This window comes from Nilaparvata lugens, chromosome 2 (genome assembly GCF_014356525.2).
Source record: "Nilaparvata lugens isolate BPH chromosome 2, ASM1435652v1, whole genome shotgun sequence".
Lineage (NCBI taxonomy): Eukaryota > Metazoa > Arthropoda > Insecta > Hemiptera > Delphacidae > Nilaparvata > Nilaparvata lugens.
The window spans coordinates 75,844,519-75,865,709 of NC_052505.1; the positions used below are offsets into that span (position 1 = coordinate 75,844,519).

General features: G+C 32.7%; 1 protein-coding gene across 1 annotated transcript in view; it reads right to left on the reverse strand.

The window, feature by feature from the left end:
• Window positions 1-21,191, reverse strand: part of LOC111047862 (obscurin) — a 210,177-nt gene that overhangs the window by 54,118 nt on the left and 134,868 nt on the right. Inside the window, 22 exon segments of the mRNA XM_039420189.1 lie at window positions 12-170; window positions 328-524; window positions 1,374-1,552; window positions 2,285-2,412; window positions 2,963-3,125; window positions 3,787-3,901; window positions 4,600-4,775; window positions 5,931-6,106; window positions 7,683-7,803; window positions 8,199-8,307; window positions 9,030-9,208; window positions 9,671-9,792; window positions 10,770-10,944; window positions 11,837-11,957; window positions 12,294-12,463; window positions 13,811-13,935; window positions 14,483-14,528; window positions 14,963-15,083; window positions 15,420-15,589; window positions 16,954-17,062; window positions 19,618-19,771; window positions 19,774-20,828. Of these exon segments, the coding sequence (XP_039276123.1) occupies window positions 12-170; window positions 328-524; window positions 1,374-1,552; window positions 2,285-2,412; window positions 2,963-3,125; window positions 3,787-3,901; window positions 4,600-4,775; window positions 5,931-6,106; window positions 7,683-7,803; window positions 8,199-8,307; window positions 9,030-9,208; window positions 9,671-9,792; window positions 10,770-10,944; window positions 11,837-11,957; window positions 12,294-12,463; window positions 13,811-13,935; window positions 14,483-14,528; window positions 14,963-15,083; window positions 15,420-15,589; window positions 16,954-17,062; window positions 19,618-19,771; window positions 19,774-20,828 (4,070 nt within the window).

Here is a 21,191-nt window from a genome sequence, read left to right on the forward strand (position 1 = left end):
ATTATTCTTACCTGTTGAATATCTGTGAACTTCTGAATGAATTGTGGTGGCTGGTATATTTTCTTGACCACGGCCTTAGCAGAAGAGTCAGCTTCACCGAGGGGGTTTCTGAGGGTGCACCTGTATGAGCCAGCATCACTCAACTTGCTCGGATTTATCTCAAGACCCACCTTGGAAGAGAAGAGTACGAAAAGGGCATTTTAATATAAAATATAACAATATTGATTTCAATTATTTCCACGCATTTCCAAAATATAATATTGAAAAAATAAATATGACACAGTATACTGCATTCCGTACCTACTAAAAACAAGACAACATGCATACCTTATTTCCGTCGAAAGTGATGAGTATTCTGTCTGAGGGCTCAATGATAGCGCCATCTTTTGTCCACTCTACGTCCGGAATGGGATTGCCATAGACAGGCGCCGAAAAGTGGAGCGACTCCCCCTCGTCTGCAATCGCATCACGCAGATCTTTTACAAATCCGGGCGCCCCTTCCGGCTCGTCTGCGTTCATTTTCGCTGCAACAATCACAAATCAATGATAGTTATCATTCTCATAATGATACCTACAGAGTTGTTCAACATGAAATTTCAAGGAGTTATTAAATAGGTACGAGCAAAAGAAAAGAAGTAATCACGATGCGATGAAAATATTATTTCTAGTTTGAAAGCACAAAGAATATCATTTACTTTTAATCATATATTCAAGGGACTCCCCACCAACAAAAGCCATAAAAATTTACTTTATCATATATTCTGAATAATGCCTGACTAGGCTGCTACTACTAATCCCCAAAACTGTCGAAGCGTTTCGCATGAAGTTTTCCATGACTATATGAATGTATTTGGAGATTGGAATCAATTTGGTAAAATAATCTTGAAATAATAAATATTCCAGAGAGGATGTTGAACACCTCGCCCTTGAACCTTCAATATGAAAATCTCAATATGCTAGATATTACGAGTTAACTGTTACTACGAGTGATATCTTCACAATGTAAATTCAAAAGAAACAGGAAAATATACTCCAGAAGTTGAATTAGGCTCTCTTATTAAGTGTAATCGAATCCTTCAATTTTTAATAACTTATTTTATTTTATTGCAGAAAAATTTCAATCACCGTATTTCAATCAGCAAATTTCCTCAAAGTTTTCATCAAAATGAAAATCACTATGAGAGGTGAGTTTTCATTAGCTTACTTAAAACGTGTTAATGACTATCGAAATGAATACAATATCCATAAAGATTACGATACTTATTCGAATTAGAACTACAAGGATTAAAGTTCTAATTATAGTAATTTATGGAGATTACGATACTTATACGAATTGAAATTGATTGGAAATATACTGAAATTCAATTGCTTACAGGAAACAGAGAGAGGAGCCTTGGACGATGTCTCGCCCTGAGCATTCTTGGCGACCACTTTGTATTCGCCAGCATCGGCGGGACTCACTCTGTCAATCAGCAGACATTCGCTGCCGTCCGGCCCAGATATCAGCTTGATGTGTTGGCCATCGATGTCAATTGGCTTGCCATTCAAAAACCTGCAACCAAAAATACAAAACAAATTTAAAACTATGAAGAATATCAAAGATTTATAATTATCCGCCATAATATACGGTATTTCCTGGTGCCCTAATTTTAAGAAAAATATTGATAAATTAATAAAAAAATGAATAGATAAAAAAAGAATGAAGCAAGTGCGATCTTCCCAATAAGTTTCGTTTTATGAGCAAGAGTAGCAATATTTTATTGGAATTGATAGATAATGTAGTGATCATCAGTTACATGAGTGATCGATTGATGAAGACAATCTCAATACCAGAAATTATCGCCTCTAAAAAAAGATGGCATACTACATTTTAAATTAGAATGATTCGATGATAATAGGCCTTGATAATTCGATAACTATATTTTGATTTGATTATTATGATGTTACAGACAAATACCATCTCGAGTTCTACATTGAATGAAGATATTACTTTTTGAAAGTAAACTGGTTGTTTCCTAGGAGAATAAATAAGTTGATATTATCTACTCAACCTTTAATACAAAACAATAATCAAACAATTACAGCATTTAATTTGGATTTTCGTTTAATAATGATCATTATTAAACAATTAATTTTTAATCGACTTATTTATTTTTAGTGAAGCTCTAAACTAATTTCTGTGACAATATTATTGCTGAAATAGATTTGATTAAGAAAACTGTATCGTTCAAGCTCAATAAGGTAATGATTTTCTAATTTAGAATAATACTATAAAGATACATACCATGCCAATTCAGGTCTAGGATGTCCAGAGATTTTGATTTCTAATTTTGCTGGGAATCCTTCAACAACATTGGTTGGCATCAAATGAGACAAAAATTGAGGTTTCTTCTCCTTCTCGGCAACTCCAACCTACGAGATCAAATTTCAATATTACAAAATATAATGAATTGTATAATAAACAAGTAAATTTGATTCTTTATTGATTTTCATGTTTGAGAAAAAGTTCGGTTAGAAGTTTGAATAACATTCACAAAACTATTTTAAATATAAATACAGCATTTCATTAATAGAGTTGCAATCTTGTATTTCGATTTCAAACTGACAACAAATTTCAAAACTTCGTAGCTTACGGTAGTTAATGGTAATTGCAATAAGTATGAATAATGAACTTCACAATCTTTCAAACCATTTCAATAGATAACCAGAGTTTTTATAACATGAAATATGCTATGTAATAATGAATCGTTCATCTCATTCAATTAGGCCTATTCTTTTTAATCAGAGTTTACTTGAACAATATTCATGTTCACAAAGAGCCTTCACTTACATAAATCTATTATACCGTACTTTTCCCTTGAAAACCATTATCTAGTTTACGAAAATGAGAGTATTTGTCCTACATTCACAAATCTCATACTTGTATTACTTATCAAATCTTTTTTTCTGTAAATTCACAGACCTTGGCTTTTGAGGTTTCTTCTCCCAATTTGTTTGAGATTGTAACAGAATACTGGCCCACGTCTTCTGGTTTCACCGAAGCTATTTCTATACCAATCTGACCAGATGGAGTCTTGATGAAATCCAAGTTCGGAGATGCTCTCAACGGATGTCCATCCTTCAGCCTGAAAATCCATGCCGCAACATCAATCATCATTCATCAATTTTATTTTTATCTACGAGATCGGATGAATTCCACAAGATAGCTATTCAAGACAAGATAGCAATTGGCATCACTATAGAATCGGTGAGTATAATCATTAACTAGGCTATATATTCATTTGTATTTATAGCTCCAAGCATACCTAACAACCTGTAAGAACGATTTTGAAGGGGGAGTACTGGGTAGGTTGAATGTGTTGAGAGGTCATTCGATTACAGGTCAAATGCCCAGAAAATTATTACTATTTGCAATGATGATAGTAGAAAATCCATATTGTTTCAACAAATTTGAGTTCGCAGAACAAGATACAGTGATGTGCTTGAATACTAGGGAATGTATATTAATAATATACTAATGTAATTTATATTTATGTTTCTGAAATGTATTTGAACGGAAATAAATTTGATTTGATTCGATAATAATAGGCCTAATAATGAATAATTATTATCATTCATATTATATCAATGCTTTATAGAAAAATATAGAAAAAATGGTGGTGAATAAGAAAAACTGAAAATTCAGACATGAAAAATAACAGCAATTTGAGAAACTGAGAAAATTGACTTAATTCAAAATTAACTATATTTGATTGTATGTGAGGATGTGAAGATGGAGTTTCTCACCATTTTACTTTAGGTTCGGGAAATCCTTCCATGACAGCTTGCAATACAAGCGGCTGTCCCTCCACAGCTACAGTGTCGGCCAACTCTTTGATGAATGCTGGTTTCTTTGGTGTATCTACGCAAATATTAAACATATTAATTCGAACTCCTCATATAAACCACAGCAAAAATTAGAGTCAGATTATTATAAAGAGGACTATCAAACAAAAAAAAACTTTCTATAGAGTAGATTCTATTGAAAGTGAAAAAGAATTTCAAGAAATTATATGAGAGGACTTGAAAACTTATTGGTGTTGCTACATCCTGTTCTATCATTCGACAAAGCAGATAGGACTACCGGTATCCCTTTCTAGTTCCTCAACGTTGCCAGAACGTAAATAAACAACATGTTTATATACCACCAAATGGTGTTATCAAGAATGTAGTTGAAAAATTATATATTATATGGAAGGCTATCAAATATATGAGATCACCCTGGACGGACAATTTCAATCAATCATCAAGACTGGGTAGAGTAAGATAAATTATTATGAGAGTTCTATTAAGCGGTGACTGAAAAATTAAATTTGACGGAGAAATATTAGATTATTATTTTATACATAAAAATATAAAGAATAGTAATTTCCATTAAGGCTACTCTTGATAAAAATATAAATCTTAGTTCCATTTTTAAAATAGTTTACTCACAAAAATTTTTCGGTTACCGTACATTATGTCATTATCAAGTCATCACAAAGATGATAATGGCATCATATAACTGAAACATGTTGTGAGTAAACAATTTTAATGAATAATATAAATTCTAAAACTTACTGGATACAACGACAGCGCAGATGGACTGAGCTTTGCCATTTGGATTGGTGATCTCCAGCTTGTAGGCTCCACTGTCAGCCGGCTTCATACTGTCAATAGTCAACTTGACTGTGCCGTCAGGGCTCACGCTGATCTTCCTATTTCCATCATCCTTCACCTCTTCTCCATCCTTGAACCTGAAAAAAAAATCAGAATTAAAATATTTATTATTTTTGATAAACAAGAGTATTTCATTTGAAATATTTATTTATGAAGAATAAAAGTATCAAAATTGAACAAAAATATGGATACACTCCACAACTTTACCCAGGTACATAAGAGAGTCCTATACACGATACATCTTACAAAATTTTCATGAAGAATAGAAAAAGATAAAATCTCATACTGATTGACGGCTAAAATATAACCCGATAAAAAATGTCATTCGTACCACTTTCAAGAATTCACTAGCAAGAAAGTAGAACTTCTTGCCTATGGTGAATATATCAGATGATCGTGCAATCATTCATCAAAGTTTCGATCCAATGAGAACACTAATAATAACGTTTTTTCAGATAGTTAAAACACGATTATATCTAGAAGTACGATTGACCAAAAACATGAGCAACGTATGAATTATTCTGTGATTGAAATAAACTTATGCATGCTATAGTAGTTGATTTATAGTGCATGATTTTTTTGCACTACTCAGCACATCAATCTACAGGGTGTTTCAGAGAAACGGGAAATTTTGAAAGTTGAATAATTTCAAGTGAAATGAAGTTTTTCATATTATTCAATAGTAAAAATAATGTCATTTCAGAATAAATAATACCGTAACGTTTATTTTTTTGAAGATGACATCTTGCAGGTATGTTCCTTTTCTACGCAAACATTCCTGTAGTCTTTTCATCACATTGTCCATGCATGGTTTGACGTAACATTACAACTGGAATTTGAAATCGCTTCTCGAATCTTGGCTTTCAATTCTGCAAAAACGGAAGAATTGAAAGCCAAAATTCGAGAAGCGATTTCAAATTTCAGTTGTAATGTTACGTTAAACCATGAACAATGTGATGAAGAGACTACAGGATTGTTTGCGTAGAAAAGGAATACACCTGCAAGATGTCATCTTCAAAAAATAAATGTTACGGTATTATTTATTCTAAAATGGCATTATTTGTACTATTGAATGATTTGAAAAACTTTATTTAAAGATTTGTTTTTCTTGAAATTATTTAACTTTCAAAATGTCCCGTTCCTCTGAAACACTAAAGAAGGTTCCTATTTTGTTTCTTATGCTAACTTTCAGGGGGAATCAGCTTGTAAATTAGGGTTTCTGACGAACTCACCATTTGACATGAGGTAGAGGACTGCCGTCCACTTTCGCTTTCAATTCAAGAGGCTCTCCTTCTCCCACCTCGGCTGATCTCTCAAGTCCCTTCACGAACGACGGAGCAATCTGAGCCATTCTCAACTTAGCCGAGCATTCATCTTCACCATCCATGTTCACTGCTTTCACTGTATACTGCCAAAGTAACAAATTATTTCAATAATTCGTAATTGTTGCTTTTTTCAAGAATAAAACTGAAGCAATATTTGAATCTGATATGTCTAACATGAACAAGTAGGATCATCATATTCCAACAATGAGCTTTACAAATCTGATCTACTTATTTCTCATCATCATCTCTCTAATTAGGCTCACTCACTGGCAAAGTAACCTAGGACTACCACGTAATCACACTCAGCAAATAACAAAATTATAGCTATTTTAGATAAAACAAAATAGAAGAGTATGGTGAATAAATTATTATTATTCTTAACTCAAATTTTATCTAGTTTCATGGGATTGGATCTCTCTCATAAGCTACATATTATATTATAAAGGTGAAATAAAAGAGATGTTATCAGTTCCTCATAATTTCACAATTATCTGGAACTGATAACATCTCTTTCATTTCACCTTAATATGGAGAAACTCCACAAAATCATTGTTTCTACTGTAAATATTCTATTATCTATTGAAACAATATTTGAATTTATTTGAAGGTTTTTGAATAATCTAAGAAATCTAATCAATGGTTTTACAGTTAAAGCAACTACAAAAAAATGAACTACATAAAATTCATGATAAATTAAATATAATACGTTATTGGTCAAATTATGGTAAATATCGGGGGACCGAGCTTTGCTCTGGAGTACAAAAGCATACAAAATTTATTACGAAAGAAGAAATTATAATATATTCATAGTTCATACAGAAAGATTCTATCTAATCACAGTGGATTGAGATTAATTCCTAGAAGAATTCAAAAATTTCTCTCATAAAGGCCCGGTTGCACAAAAGCCGGTTAAATTTTATTACTGATTAATTTCAAGTGAACCAAATCAGAGAAGACAATTTCAAAAAGATGGCTTCTCTGATTGGTTCTACTAGAATTAATCACGATTGAAATTTAACCGGCTTTTGTTCAACCAGCACGAAATACCTGATTGGATGATTACAAAAATTCAATAGCTGAGTCATAATTTTGTCTCAGTCCCACACACATACACTCGCTCACTCACTTCCATCATCAACAGACGACGAAATTATCAACTGTTTTTCCAAGGATGAATAATAATAATTATCCTTTTAATATCCTTCAGCGAGTTTTTCCAGGGATGAGACCAAGTGCAATCGAATTTTTATATTATAAACCTACTATGTTCTGAATTTCCTGAGAACCGTTTTTGAGATCCGGTGAAATACAAACATATAAACATCTAAACAACTAAACATATAAACAGAAATTGCTCGTTTAATATTATAGGTTATGAATCTTTGAGTCATATGGTTAAGATTAAGCTTTTATAACCTTTACGACAAGAAGATTACCAGCAAGTGAAGCATTCATGACAGCTAATAATGTGACCCATAAATTCTCCATTGTAGAGGCCCACAATGTATATTTATAATTCTATGTTTTATTGTTAGAAAATAGAATCCGTTTTTAATTTTCAAGGCAAAGCATTTTTCCTGTTCAACTGGATGTTTGATGCCACTCTAGATTATAAACTAACAGTTCAAGGTACATATGAAAATATTTAATAAAGCTTACGGATCCCTCATCGTCCAACTTGAAGTGATCAATGGTCAAAGTGCTTGAAACTTGACCTTCCAGAATGGTTTCGATCGTCAATCCATCACTTCCAGACGTCAACTCCTTGCCATTTTTGTACCTTGAAATTGACAAAACTTGTATAAGTCCAAAAATTGAAAAAAGCCATGTGAGTCATGACAATTTCTGTTCAGTGAAAAGTTGATATTTCTAGCAGGATAGAAAGTAAAGATAAATTTATGCCTGGAATCTAAAGCCCATACGAGGTATGTGAAGAATTTTGCTTACTGAAGAATAGACTTTTTTTGATGATTCTTAATCTTGACTCAACACAATCGAATATATAAATTTATAAAATGCTTATACAGCCTGTAAATCAATATGACGATAATTTAATAATATTTTGTTGAGATTTTGTGCTGAAAGATGCTGAACTGAGTTGAATTGGAAGAAGCAGAGACAATTTTATGTGAATAAAAGAATGATATTGAAAAAAGAATAATTTTAAAAGCTCACCATGTGATCTCTGGTTTTGGAACTCCATTGGCACGAACTTTGAACTCGGCTTGGGCATATTCTTTGATCTCTTGGTCAGCAATCTTCTTAACAAACGAAGGAGGCTCAGCTGAAAAAAAGATAATGGTTTCTCAATCCATTCCGAGCTGCGATGTATTAACACACTTTTTTTATGTAGGCCTACCTATTTCACACGACATGCAGTCAAATATTCTGAAAAGTAGATAATAAAATTCGTTCACTTACTGCCCGTAGTACTTTCGGCCGTCTAGCGATCATTTTGAACTGTGAAAATGTGAAATGACTGTTGTAAATGATCGTAAGACGGTCGAAAGTACTATAGTCAGTAAGTAAACGAATGTGATTATTTACTTGAATATTTGACTGCATGTCGTGTGAAATACATAGAAAAAAGCATGAGATTCTTATCAATAAGTGTAAATTTAACAGCATAAGTTGATTGTAAAATATGTAAGTAAGCAATAGTCGCTGAATAATCTATACTTAGAATGAATTTCGAAGCTTTGACCATGAATAGCGCGTTTGAGAAAATTGTCAGTGGATTAGAAATAAGAAATATATTTATAATCAACGAATGATAATACATTTATTACCAGGGTAGATCAATGGAACATAGTATGGAGTCACAAGAATTTGATCTATCTCTCTTTATATCTGATCTATTAATATAATTCAATACATATTTTCCATTCGAAAACTATTTTCCCATTTGAAAATAAGGTTTTATCCAGGTTCTAATCGAAAGGTTCTCTCCACAAAAGATACAACGTTTTAAAAGCTTATCGTATTTATTATCAGTCCAAAACTTACTGTGTATTTTGAGTTTAGCTTCAGCAGATGTTTCGCCTTCAGAATTCTTTGCAACAACCTTATAAACACCTTGATCTGACTTTGAAGCAGATTTCAATTCCATTTTGTATTGCTCTTTCTCATGATCGGAGATGATTGTATGTCTGCTGTCGTCTTTTATGGCCTTGCCTTCAAAGATCCTGAAAATGGCGAGGAAAATCGTTTTGTAGTAATCTAGTAATTATTATTTCAACAACATAAGATATAGAATATATTGTAGCCTCTAATAATGAAAATGTTACTCAAAACTCATCAAGTTTAATAAATTCGGGAAATCTCTTCATTGGACATTTAGGAAGAAGTCACAAGATCTGGATAGCACTATTCTCATTGATATACCCTCCACCATAACATTGAAGAAAAATAGGAGTTAAAAATTTACTACAGTATTGGCCAAAATGATTCCAAGGTATGTGTTTTTTCAGGGTATGTACACTGTACAGAATTCTTTCATTGTTCTATATCTACGGAAGACACTATTATTGTTTGGTAACCGAATGGATATCCAGTATGCTTCATTCCAACTGTCGAGCTGGAATTTGTGCCTTTTCAGGTATACAAAACCTGGAAATTCCCATTTTATTGTTATGATAGTTACTCACCATGAGACTTCTGGTTTTGGATTAGCAATAATAACAGCAATCATCTCAGTGCCTTCGGGAGGCGAGACAGTAGCGTCCTTGAATGTCAGGATTTCTGGTCTCAGAATGATGTCAAGTCGTGCCTGAAATTTCATAAGATTAGCATATTAAAAAAATGAATGAATCATAGCAGTTGATAAGATACTCATCAACTCATGAATTTTTATTAATTACGGTATAGATTTTAATGGAAATGTATTTTGAAACTAGCTGAAAATTCTCGACTCCAACACTGGAGTCACAGTAAGAAAGTATCAAAGGACGATAAAACTATTAATATCTCATCTTTATTAAGGCTGTGCAAAGGCTGAAAATAAACTTTCTACTGGTGATATTTTTCAAAGTTTTTCGATTTGTATAGCAACAAGCTATCAAAATGAAAAATTTTTCCTCAGAAAAACATTTTTTCCGATCATTAATTTTTGAGATATTAGCGCCTAAAGTTTGAATTTTTGGGACAGAACTTTTCGAATTCGGTAAGAGATAAATCCATGAGATTTAGAGTATAAACTACTTCATGGTATTGTTGATTGAATAAAACAAAAATCTTTTGAAAATATCAATTTTTGAGAAAGTTATTCAATTTACCGAAAATAACTCAACTAAAAGATATTTTTGGTCATTTATTAGATTGAATAACTTTCTCAAAAATTTTATATTTTCAGATAATTTTTGTTTTATTCAATTAACAATACCATGAAGAATCTATCCTCTAAATCTCATGGATAATCTCTTACAGAATTTGAAATGTTCTGTCACAAAAATTTAAACTTTAGGCGCTAATATCTCAAAAATTAATGTTTTTGTTTTATTCAATTAACAATACCATGAAGAATCTAACCTCTAAACCTCATAGATTAATCTCTTACAGAATTTGAAATGTTCTGTCCCAAAAATTCAAACTATAGTCGCTCATATCTCAAAAAATAATGATCGGAAAAGAAATGTTTTCCCGAGAAAACTTTTTCATTTTGATAGATAGCTTGATGATAATTATTAAAAGAAAATCCAAATCCATCTGTGAATTATATAATGAATAATTGATGAATTGACTACTCACACTGGACTCATCGTATCCAAATTTATTCTTGGCTTCAATTTTGTATTTGCCTGTATCCTCGTGCCGGCCGGCGGGGATCTGGAGAGTGAAGGCACACTCCACCAAACCATTCTCCACCTGTTTGATGCTCTTGCTCTTCACGAATGTAGCATCAACCTCGTGCCCATCATGAGTCCTGTCACATACCAAACTCAAGTTTCATCAAGTACATCTTGTTCATTCGCAGTTATTTACAAGTAACACTCTATGGGTCGTATTTATAAACGATTTTTAGCGTTCATGACGGGGTAAGTTATAAAATTCTATTTCAAGTGAAGCCTTTACATTGGAGCCAGTTTCCAAATTATAAGAACTGAAGAACACAAAAGTTTATTGAAAATGATGTAATGAGAAAAACTAATCAAATTTAGACCTAAGCATTGTAAAATTAGGATTTTGAATACTCTATTGATTATTGTTCTGATGAAATTTTATTTTAATCATTGATATAGAAATAAATGTAAGAAACTAGGAATAACTTTGTCTCTCTCAAAAATAATAAGCAATAACTTATTAGAAGGATGATAAAGATGATAGTTTCAAATTACCAACATGCATAAGAGACTCAATCTAGGCATTTTCTTGTTTGCAGAACTTGCATCTTAAGGTGTTCCACAATGAGAATTTGACACGTACAAATACACAAAGCAAAGTTTGCCCATTTTATATTACACCGGGTAATATCACAAAATGGCTTTGTAACTTTGGAATCATATAAGAATTCATTGCAAAAATAATATATTTAAAAAAAAACATGAAACGTAACTAAAATCATATACTTGTATTGTTTCAACAATGATCTCACATAATGTTGTCCGATTTGTAGATTGTCAAGAGGGTGAATAAATCAGCCAATCAGACTAAATTCTAGGTGTCGTGTCATCGAAAAATATTTGCATGTGGAAACAGCCAATTGAGAAGCTGATTTTTCAATTGCAGAGAACTATTTTATATTTCAGAATAGCAAGATACGCAGTACAAAATAATACTTGAGAGAATTACATTATACATTTATTAAAAATACCTACCATGTAATTTCCGGTTCTGGATCAGCAGTGAATACAGCAGTCAGCTCTGCACATTGACCCTTAGGAACCTTGAGGTCCTTCAATGGAGTTGTGCATGTCGGACCACGCAGTGCATTCTCAGCTGCAAAATCAATCATCATGATTAAACGTAAAACATTACAATTTAGATAATGATCACACTTTAATAGATAATAATTATAGACCATATAATAATATGTTTAATGACCATATAAATCATTAGGTGATTAAGATGATTAGATTAAATTCATATAGATCAGAGAGGGGTAAAAGATCCCGAACTCTGAAGAAACTTGAAATTGAATTTATTTGTAACACAAGAAAATACGATTTTTTATGTCCACAGTGTTGAATAATTTGTTTGTATATTAATGTTTTTGGCTCATTTTTATTTATTACCAGATAGATAAGAGATAAGATAGATAAGAGAGACACTCACGTTTGACAGAAAGTACAGCTTCGAGTGACTTTTCGCCGAGTTTATTGGATGCAACACACTTGTAAGTGCCAGCATCGCTCATCTTCACATTCTGTATTTCCAGTCTACATTTCTCGTCCTCGACAAATACCATATGATCAGAAGGCTCAATCGGTTTCTCATCTTTGAACCTTGAAAATATAAGAAATGATGTGTCAATTATACTTTGGTTATAGTAATAAAAAATAAGATTTTTAATTTGTTGAATGAATCATATTATACTGTGATTGTGAGCATACAAAGAAATTACAGATGGAAAGGAAAAATCGACAAAACATTATGCTCCACTCAGGAGATAATCCATTTCAACACAACAAAATATGTGTTGATTAAAAATATACGTGAAAATTAAATTTGGTTGTTTGAAATAAGTAAGGAGGAGGCTGTGGCTCTGGTCTTGGCGGGCGGCGAACTCACCTGACTGCAAAATTAACATGACTTCTACTGACTCTATATCAATACCGATACAGGCGGACTTTACAATATAGAATGACTTTCTACAATACAAAACTATGACAATCATTTGAATGAAATTACCCTCATAAATTGAATTAATTATTGGCTCTCTTTCTCCTTCCCCTTCATAAAGATTCACTATACTTACTTGAAATCTCAACTGGAGTCTACGCACAGGCCACAGTGCCCATGTAGGCTCATTCCGTAATCCAGGGCTCTCCAACCTACGGCCCGCGGATAGATTTTGTCCGGCCCGCCGAGAGTTATTACAACAGATTTTTTAAACGCATTTTTGAAAACTGTTCAGTACTCTTCTATTACTAGCCACTCCATTTCTTAATAAGTGTAGAATTAGCTGTAAACAAGCAGCGATCAACCATTGCGAGGTATTAGCAAATGGTCCCACAAGTCAAATTCCAAGTACATCCTTGTTATTGGCCCTCCAAGCCTCCCTAGAATTAACAATGTGTCCCTAGGATGAAAAAGGTTGGAGACCCCTGCCGTAATCTATGATATAAAACCCTAATTTTAGTACTTAATTTTTTTTTATTTTATATTATTTATAATTTTTGTACTTATTGCATTGTGGAATTAATGAGATTCTTGATTGATTGATTTTGATTAGCAACTACTAAAGTATTAGTAGTTTCTAAACAGAGTATCCATATTGAATTATTTCTTATGAAATGACCAACTTTTGTAATGCACCTTAGTTACGTTTAACAACATTACATTTTTACATCAATCACGCTAAAATCTCGTGATCATCTTATGAGCACTATTATGTACAGCAAGTTTTGAAGTTACATTGGTTTGGTTTAAATAATATGAATTACAAAGAATCCAATTTCTTATTGAATTTTATCCTATTTCAAATCATTTTCTTATTCACTTTAATGAACAGTAGAATAATGGAATAGTTTGGGAAAGTACTTGATGGATTTGGACTCTAATAAGTTGATTCTATGGAGCAGAACATGAAATTGAGAAATAATATTCAATGTAGGAAATGATAGTCTCACCATTTGACATCAGGCCTTGGATGTCCAGTAACACTGACTTCGAAGTGAGTTGGAAGAGATTCAAAAACTTCTTTATTTTCCATGACATGGCAAGTAATTTGAGGACCATCTGAAAATATGGCAAATCAAATAGTATTAGTTCGCTAGCCTTGTATAAATTGAATTGTTCAGTTTGAAGTAGATTGATCAACAAAAGAAATAAAAGCGATGGGACAATGAAAGTATCAATAAATTTCCTTATCCTTATCAAAAAAACTGGAGCTTCAAAACTGTGAAGAGCTTTCTCCAATGAAGAGAAGCCAGAAGTGCATTAAACTTGTTTAATTATAACTTATTCCACTAATTATTATAATTATAAGACCTACTAATTATGGTTTTTATTTTTCAAGTTGCTGTGGATACAATTAAAAGCCAAAGGAAAGGATCTCCAGTTATTCAGAAAATAGGCCGACAGCTTGTTGAAAATGATGTAATGAGAAAAACTAATCAAATTTAGACCTAAGCATTGTAAAATTAGGATTTGAATACTCTATTGATTATTGTTCTGATGAAATTTTATTTTAATCATTGATATAGAAATAAATGTAAGAAACTAGGAATAACTTTGTCTCTCTCAAAAATAATAAGCAATAACTTATTAGAAGGATGATAAAGATGATAGTTTCAAATTACCAACATGCATAAGAGACTCAATCTAGGCATTTTCTTGTTTGCAGAACTTGCATCTTAAGGTGTTTCACAATGAGAATTTGACACGTACAAATACACAAAGCAAAGTTTGCCCATTTTATATTACACCGGGTAATATCACAAAATGGCTTTGTAACTTTGGAATCATATAAGAATTCATTGCAAAAATAATATATTTAAAAAAAAACATGAAACGTAACTAAAATCATATACTTGTATTGTTTCAACAATGATCTCACATAATGTTGTCCGATTTGTAGATTGTCAAGAGGGTGAATAAATCAGCCAATCAGACTAAATTCTAGGTGTCGTGTCATCGAAAAATATTTGCATGTGAAAACAGCCAATTGAGAAGCTGATTTTTCAATTGCAGAGAACTATTTTATATTTCAGAATAGCAAGATACGCAGTACAAAATAATACTTGAGAGAATTACATTATACATTTATTAAAAATACCTACCATGTAATTTCCGGTTCTGGATCAGCAGTGAATACAGCAGTCAGCTCTGCACATTGACCCTTAGGAACCTTGAGGTCCTTCAATGGAGTTGTGCATGTCGGACCACGCAGTGCATTCTCAGCTGCAAAATCAATCATCATGATTAAACGTAAAACATTACAATTTAGATAATGATCACACTTTAATAGATAATAATTATAGACCATATAATAATATGTTTAATGACCATATAAATCATCAGGTGATTAAGATCATTAGATCACATTCATATAAATCAGAGAGGGGTAAAAAATCCTGAACTCTGAAGAAACTTGAAATTGAATTTATTTGTAACACAAGAAAATACGATTTTTTATGTCCACAGTGTTGAATAATTTGTTTGTATATTAATGTTTTTGGCTCATTTTTATTTATTACCAGATAGATAAGAGATAAGATAGATAAGAGAGACACTCACGTTTGACAGAAAGTACAGCTTCGAGTGACTTTTCGCCGAGTTTATTGGATGCAACACACTTGTAAGTGCCAGCATCGCTCATCTTCACATTCTGTATTTCCAGTCTACATTTCTCGTCCTCGACAAATACCATATGATCAGAAGGCTCAATCGGTTTCTCATCTTTGAACCTTGAAAATATAAGAAATGATGTGTCAATTATACTTTGGTTATAGTAATAAAAAAATAAGATTTTTAATTTGTTGAATGAATCATATTATACTGTGATTGTGAGCATACAAAGAAATTACAGATGGAAAGGAAAAATCGACAAAACATTATGCTCCACTCAGGAGATAATCCATTTCAACACAACAAAATATGTGTTGATTAAAAATATACGTGAAAATTAAATTTGGTAGTTTGAAATAAGTAAGGAGGAGGCTGTGGCTCTGGTCTTGGCGGGCGGCGGACTCACCTGACTGCAAAATTAACATGACTTCTACTGACTCTATATCAATACCGATACAGGCGGACTTTACAATATAGAATGACTTTCTACAATACAAAACTATGACAATAATTTGAATGAAATTACCCTCATAAATTGAATTAATTATTGGCTCTCTTTCTCCTTCCCCTTCATAAAGATTCACTATACTTACTTGAAATCTCAACTGGAGACTACGCACAGGCCACAGTGCCCATGTAGGCTCATTCCGTAATCCAGGGCTCTCCAACCTACGGCCCGCGGGCCACATCTGGCCCGCGGATAGATTTTGTCCGGCCCGCCGAGAGTTATTACAACAGATTTTTTAAACGCATTTTTGAAAACTGTTTAGTACTCTTCTATTACTAGCCACTCCATTTCTTAGTAAGTGTAGAATTAGCTGTAAACAAGCAGCGATCAACCATTTCGAGGTATTAGCAAATGGTCCCACAAGTCAAATTCCAAGTACATCCTTGTTATTGGCCCTCCAAGCCTCCCTAGAATTAACAATGTGTCCCTAGGATGAAAAAGGTTGGAGACCCCTGCCGTAATCTATGATATAAAACCCTAATTTTAGTACTTAATTTTTCTTATTTTATATTATTTATAATTTTTGTACTTACTGCATTGTAGAATTAATGAGATTCTTGATTGATTGATTTTGATTAGCAACTACTAAAGTATTAGTAGTTTCTAAACAGAGTATCCATATTGAATTATTTCTTATGAAATGACCAACTTTTGTAATGCACCTTAGTTACGTTTAACAACATTACATTTTTACATCAATCACGCTAAAATCTCGTGATCATCTTATGAGCACTATTATGTACAGCAAGTTTTGAAGTTACATTGGTTTGGTTTAAATAATATGAATTACAAAGAATCCAATTTCTTATTGAATTTTATCCTATTTCAATCATTTTCTTATTCACTTTAATGAACAGTAGAATAATGGAATAGTTTGGGAAAGTACTTGATGGATTTGGACTCTAATAAGTTGATTCTATGGAGCAGAACATGAAATTGAGAAATAATATTCAATGTAGGAAATGATAGTCTCACCATTTGACATCAGGCCTTGGATGTCCAGTAACACTGACTTCGAAGTGAGTTGGAAGAGATTCAAAAACTTCTTTATTTTCCATGACATGGCAAGTAATTTGAGGACCATCTGGAAGTATGGCAAATCAAATAGTATTAGTTTGCTAGCCTCGTATAAATTGAATTGTTCAGTTTAAAGTAGATTGATCAACAAAAGAAATAATAGCGATGGGACAATGAAAGTATCAATAAATTTCCTTATCCTTATCAAAAAAACTGGAGCTTCAAAACTGTGAAGAGCTTTCTCCAATGAAGAGAAGCCAGAAGTGCATTAAACTTGTTTAATTATAACTTATTCCACTAATTATTATAATTATAAGACCTACTAATTATGGTTTTTATTTTTCAAGTTGCTGTGGATACAATTAAAAGCCAAAGGAAAGGATCTCCAGTTATTCAGAAAATAGGCCGACAGCTTGTTGAAAGTAGGTTGAAAATATACTTGACAACTCAACTAATATTAAGTCAATCCTTTTGAAATATTTTAGACTTGAATTTATGAATTTGTTTTTACTCTTTATGCCACTGAAGGTATAATGTCCACGAGAAACTCTCTCACTGGAAGTATTTTGGAGCAGCATTTTCATTCTTGTTTCCTATTCTGAACTGAAATGCCACTCTTTTACTTCAAATAATGGAAGATTCCATCTTCAAGATTCGAGGAGACTTCAGACTTACGAATAGCATGAATCAAAATGAATAATCAGAGACTTTAAATTGTAATTAAAACCTCTAATTCAAAGCAGTTGAATTTGACATACAACTCATAATAATGGAATACACAATAATATACAGAAACATCTTCTTTTAGTTTTATATAGTCTCAATATGGAAAACAACATCATTGTTGAATCAACCAAATTACCATTGTATAAATGAACTAGCATAAAATAGCCGTCATTAGTATGAAGCAAAATATACATTGAATATTAATGATAATACAGTACAATATAAAGAATAGTAAAATCCTGTATTATGAGGAATAACATGACAATAAGGACAGATATATTTAGAGCAGATATGTGCTCCTTGGAGAAAAATCTGAGATGAAACAAGAATGGAATAAATTGAAGCTTTAATAACAAATGAAGCATATAATACAATTATTCTAGCATAATATCAATAAATTGACAAAGCGCATAGTATAATACAATTTAAATACATTTTGGTCAATTAGAGCCGTCTAAATAAATAATCTATGTGAATATATTCTCAAAACATTTAGATAATGAACAAGTGAAAATTGTCATAGATGTAGAACTAAGATGAAAACATGAACATAACCAACATACCTCAATTTATCACTGATATTAGTACATGCTGTTTTCAATACAACAATCATTTCCACTCAAAGGTTAGATGACACACAAGCAATACAAAAACTGTAACAACAATAGAACACAATTATTAAATTGAAGGAGAACACAAGTTTACAATCACAAGTGGAGACAGATTGATGATCAGATATAGATGGAAGATACGATGACTCCTGGTCGAGTTCGTTGGAAGATTTGAAAATACCAAGAACATTTGGAAAAAAATTCAATGTCTCCTTCTCGATTCAGTAGAAAAAGTTAAGACAGTTATAATAAGTTATTGAACAAAATAAGTGTAGAATAATATGAAATGATATCACGATAGAAATACTGTACTCGTATAATAAATATTGTATTTAGCACGCAATAACTATAAGTAGGAAGGTAATGATTTAAGAAACCAATGAAAGTGATATTCATGGTAGAATTAACGAGATTTAAGTGGGTAGCTGGGTAGCTACAGTAATAATTCATAGTGGAAACTGAGCTTCTTCAGAAAGAAAGATAATAAATATGTTTTGGATCATCAATTTAATGATGATAATTGCACATAAGAAATAGTTTCTCTAGCCTGAATTTTGAGTAACATTTAAAATCATATAAGAATTTGTTCTATTGTTTTCTGAGGTAATAGGCATCACGAATAAACCAGGAATTAATGAGCATTCTAGAATATAGAAGCCGAAACAAATCAAATGCTACAGAAGCATAGAGATAGACAGAACAATATCTTAATTAATAGAGACTAAAGAGCTACACTAAGAAGCAGATATGAAGAAATTGCCTAATTTTGATGAGGGTCTATTCTGTGTTTTTTTTTCAATTTTGTTGGAACGCAAGATGAATTGGTCAATGCCTAGGAATACCTAGGATGATTCAATCAACCTTTGATCTATAAAGCCAAATTTCCAACCTTGAATCATCAAGGAAATCATTATTAATAGTCCACAATTGAAAATAGTTATAATAGCATTACAGAATTGGCCTCAAGTTGTGTTAAGTTCTTTCTAGAAGACTGATTTAATGTGAATTTCTCTACTTGTTATAAGTTTTGAAAATTGTGTCAGACATTTGAATAGTAATTAGAAGTGAAATATGTATTCATCAATGAGAATAAGTCATACTGTTGAGTTAGCATAGCAGAGATGTGTGGATGGTGTTATGCATGAGTCATTGTGTTCTGTTATCAATATATGTTGTTAAAAAGTATAAAGTGAATGTCTTCAAAATGGGTTATAGTTTATGTTGATAGACGGACTATATAACGCTAATTATTGCAATGTTTGTAGACAAATTATTGATAGTGTACCTTCAGTTGATTTGTCTCCTTCTTTGTCAAGAATCTCTTCCAGAACGCTTCGTTGCTGTTTGACTCTTTTCAAGAGATCAGCAACCTGTGGATCCAAGCCATCCTCATCCACTTCATCAACAACACTTTTCCTGCCTCGGTTCGGCAAATCACCATTCACCAAACTTTCCTAGCTTCTAGAGCTGAATCCTGTTCTCCATTCCTATCTACACTGCCAGTATCCACCTCCACTCCACGCTTCTTGGCAGGAGGCTCATCAACAAGCTGTTTCTTGGCAGCATCATCAATCTCATGTTCTTTGATTCCTTGACGTGATAGTTTCCTAGAATTGTCCAAACTCTGCGGACCTTTCTGGGAGTTGTTGTCTACATTTTCCTTATTCAACTCCGTAAGAGTCGCGTCCTTCATATTACCTGCATTATTAACGTCATTGGTAACCGACTTCTTGGCCCCGGAATCATCAATTTCACACTCGGTTATCACTTCACTCTTCAACGGTTTCTGAACAAAATCTCCATCATCGTGATCTATAACACTTATAACCTTTTCATCCTCAATATCTAAATCTTCCTGATCCATCAGCATAGCTTTCTTTCCTTTAACAGATGGTTTACGTTTTATATCACCATTTATAGCAGCTTTACCCTCCTTGTTGCTTCCATCAATTTCGTTTTGATCACCTGATGTGACTTGAACACCTTTTTTGGCCTTATCTTTGTCAGAAACATCATCAACTTTGACTTGCTTTTTATTTGAGCCATCATTACCTCCATTCACCTCTGCAGTTTGTTTCATAAGAGAAGAATCTTCCATAGATGCTTTCCTCTGCTTATCTTTATCTGCTCCATCACTGACTTTCGATTTCTTCCCACTGTTATCGCCTTCTTTCATCTCAGATTCAAAGAGGAACGAGCTCTTAGGAGTGGATGGCTCATCGGGAGTCAATGTATGCTTAGATTCATCCTCAGATACTGACACAATTGAAACACCACGACTAACAGATAACTTTTCTTTCCTGTCTTCATTGTCGGAATACTCCTCCACCAGACCAGAGCTGCCCTCAGGCATGTCTTGGACATTCATGTCGTCCAATTTGACCTCAACACAACTGAAACTGCCGGCCGGTTTGACCTTGTCAGTGTCAGTTACGAAAACATCACGCTCTTCGTCTTCCGTATCTTCAATCAGGACCTTTTGAGACGGTTTCAATCCTGAAATATACCTACTGGTGAGATTCAATAGTTCACAGAAGAAAAATAAATTATCAACTCATTATGAAGAAACTTAAAGGCATAAAAATGTGTATCGTGATGGATATGAAGACTAAACTTCATGTGAATATTCGAATCGTCGGTATGATGAACCAAAGTAGAGATGAAAATATTATTTTTAGATAGGGGATTGTAAGTGATAGACCAACCCTTGATCAAGGTTTGACCGTGTGAATACGTGTGAACATTTAACTTTGTGAATTGTGTGAATGTGATTCTTTAGTTTGGTAGAATGACAAGATAATTAACAGTTATTGAAAAAGAGGAATTACAATAATTTTTTACATGACAATCAACATTCTC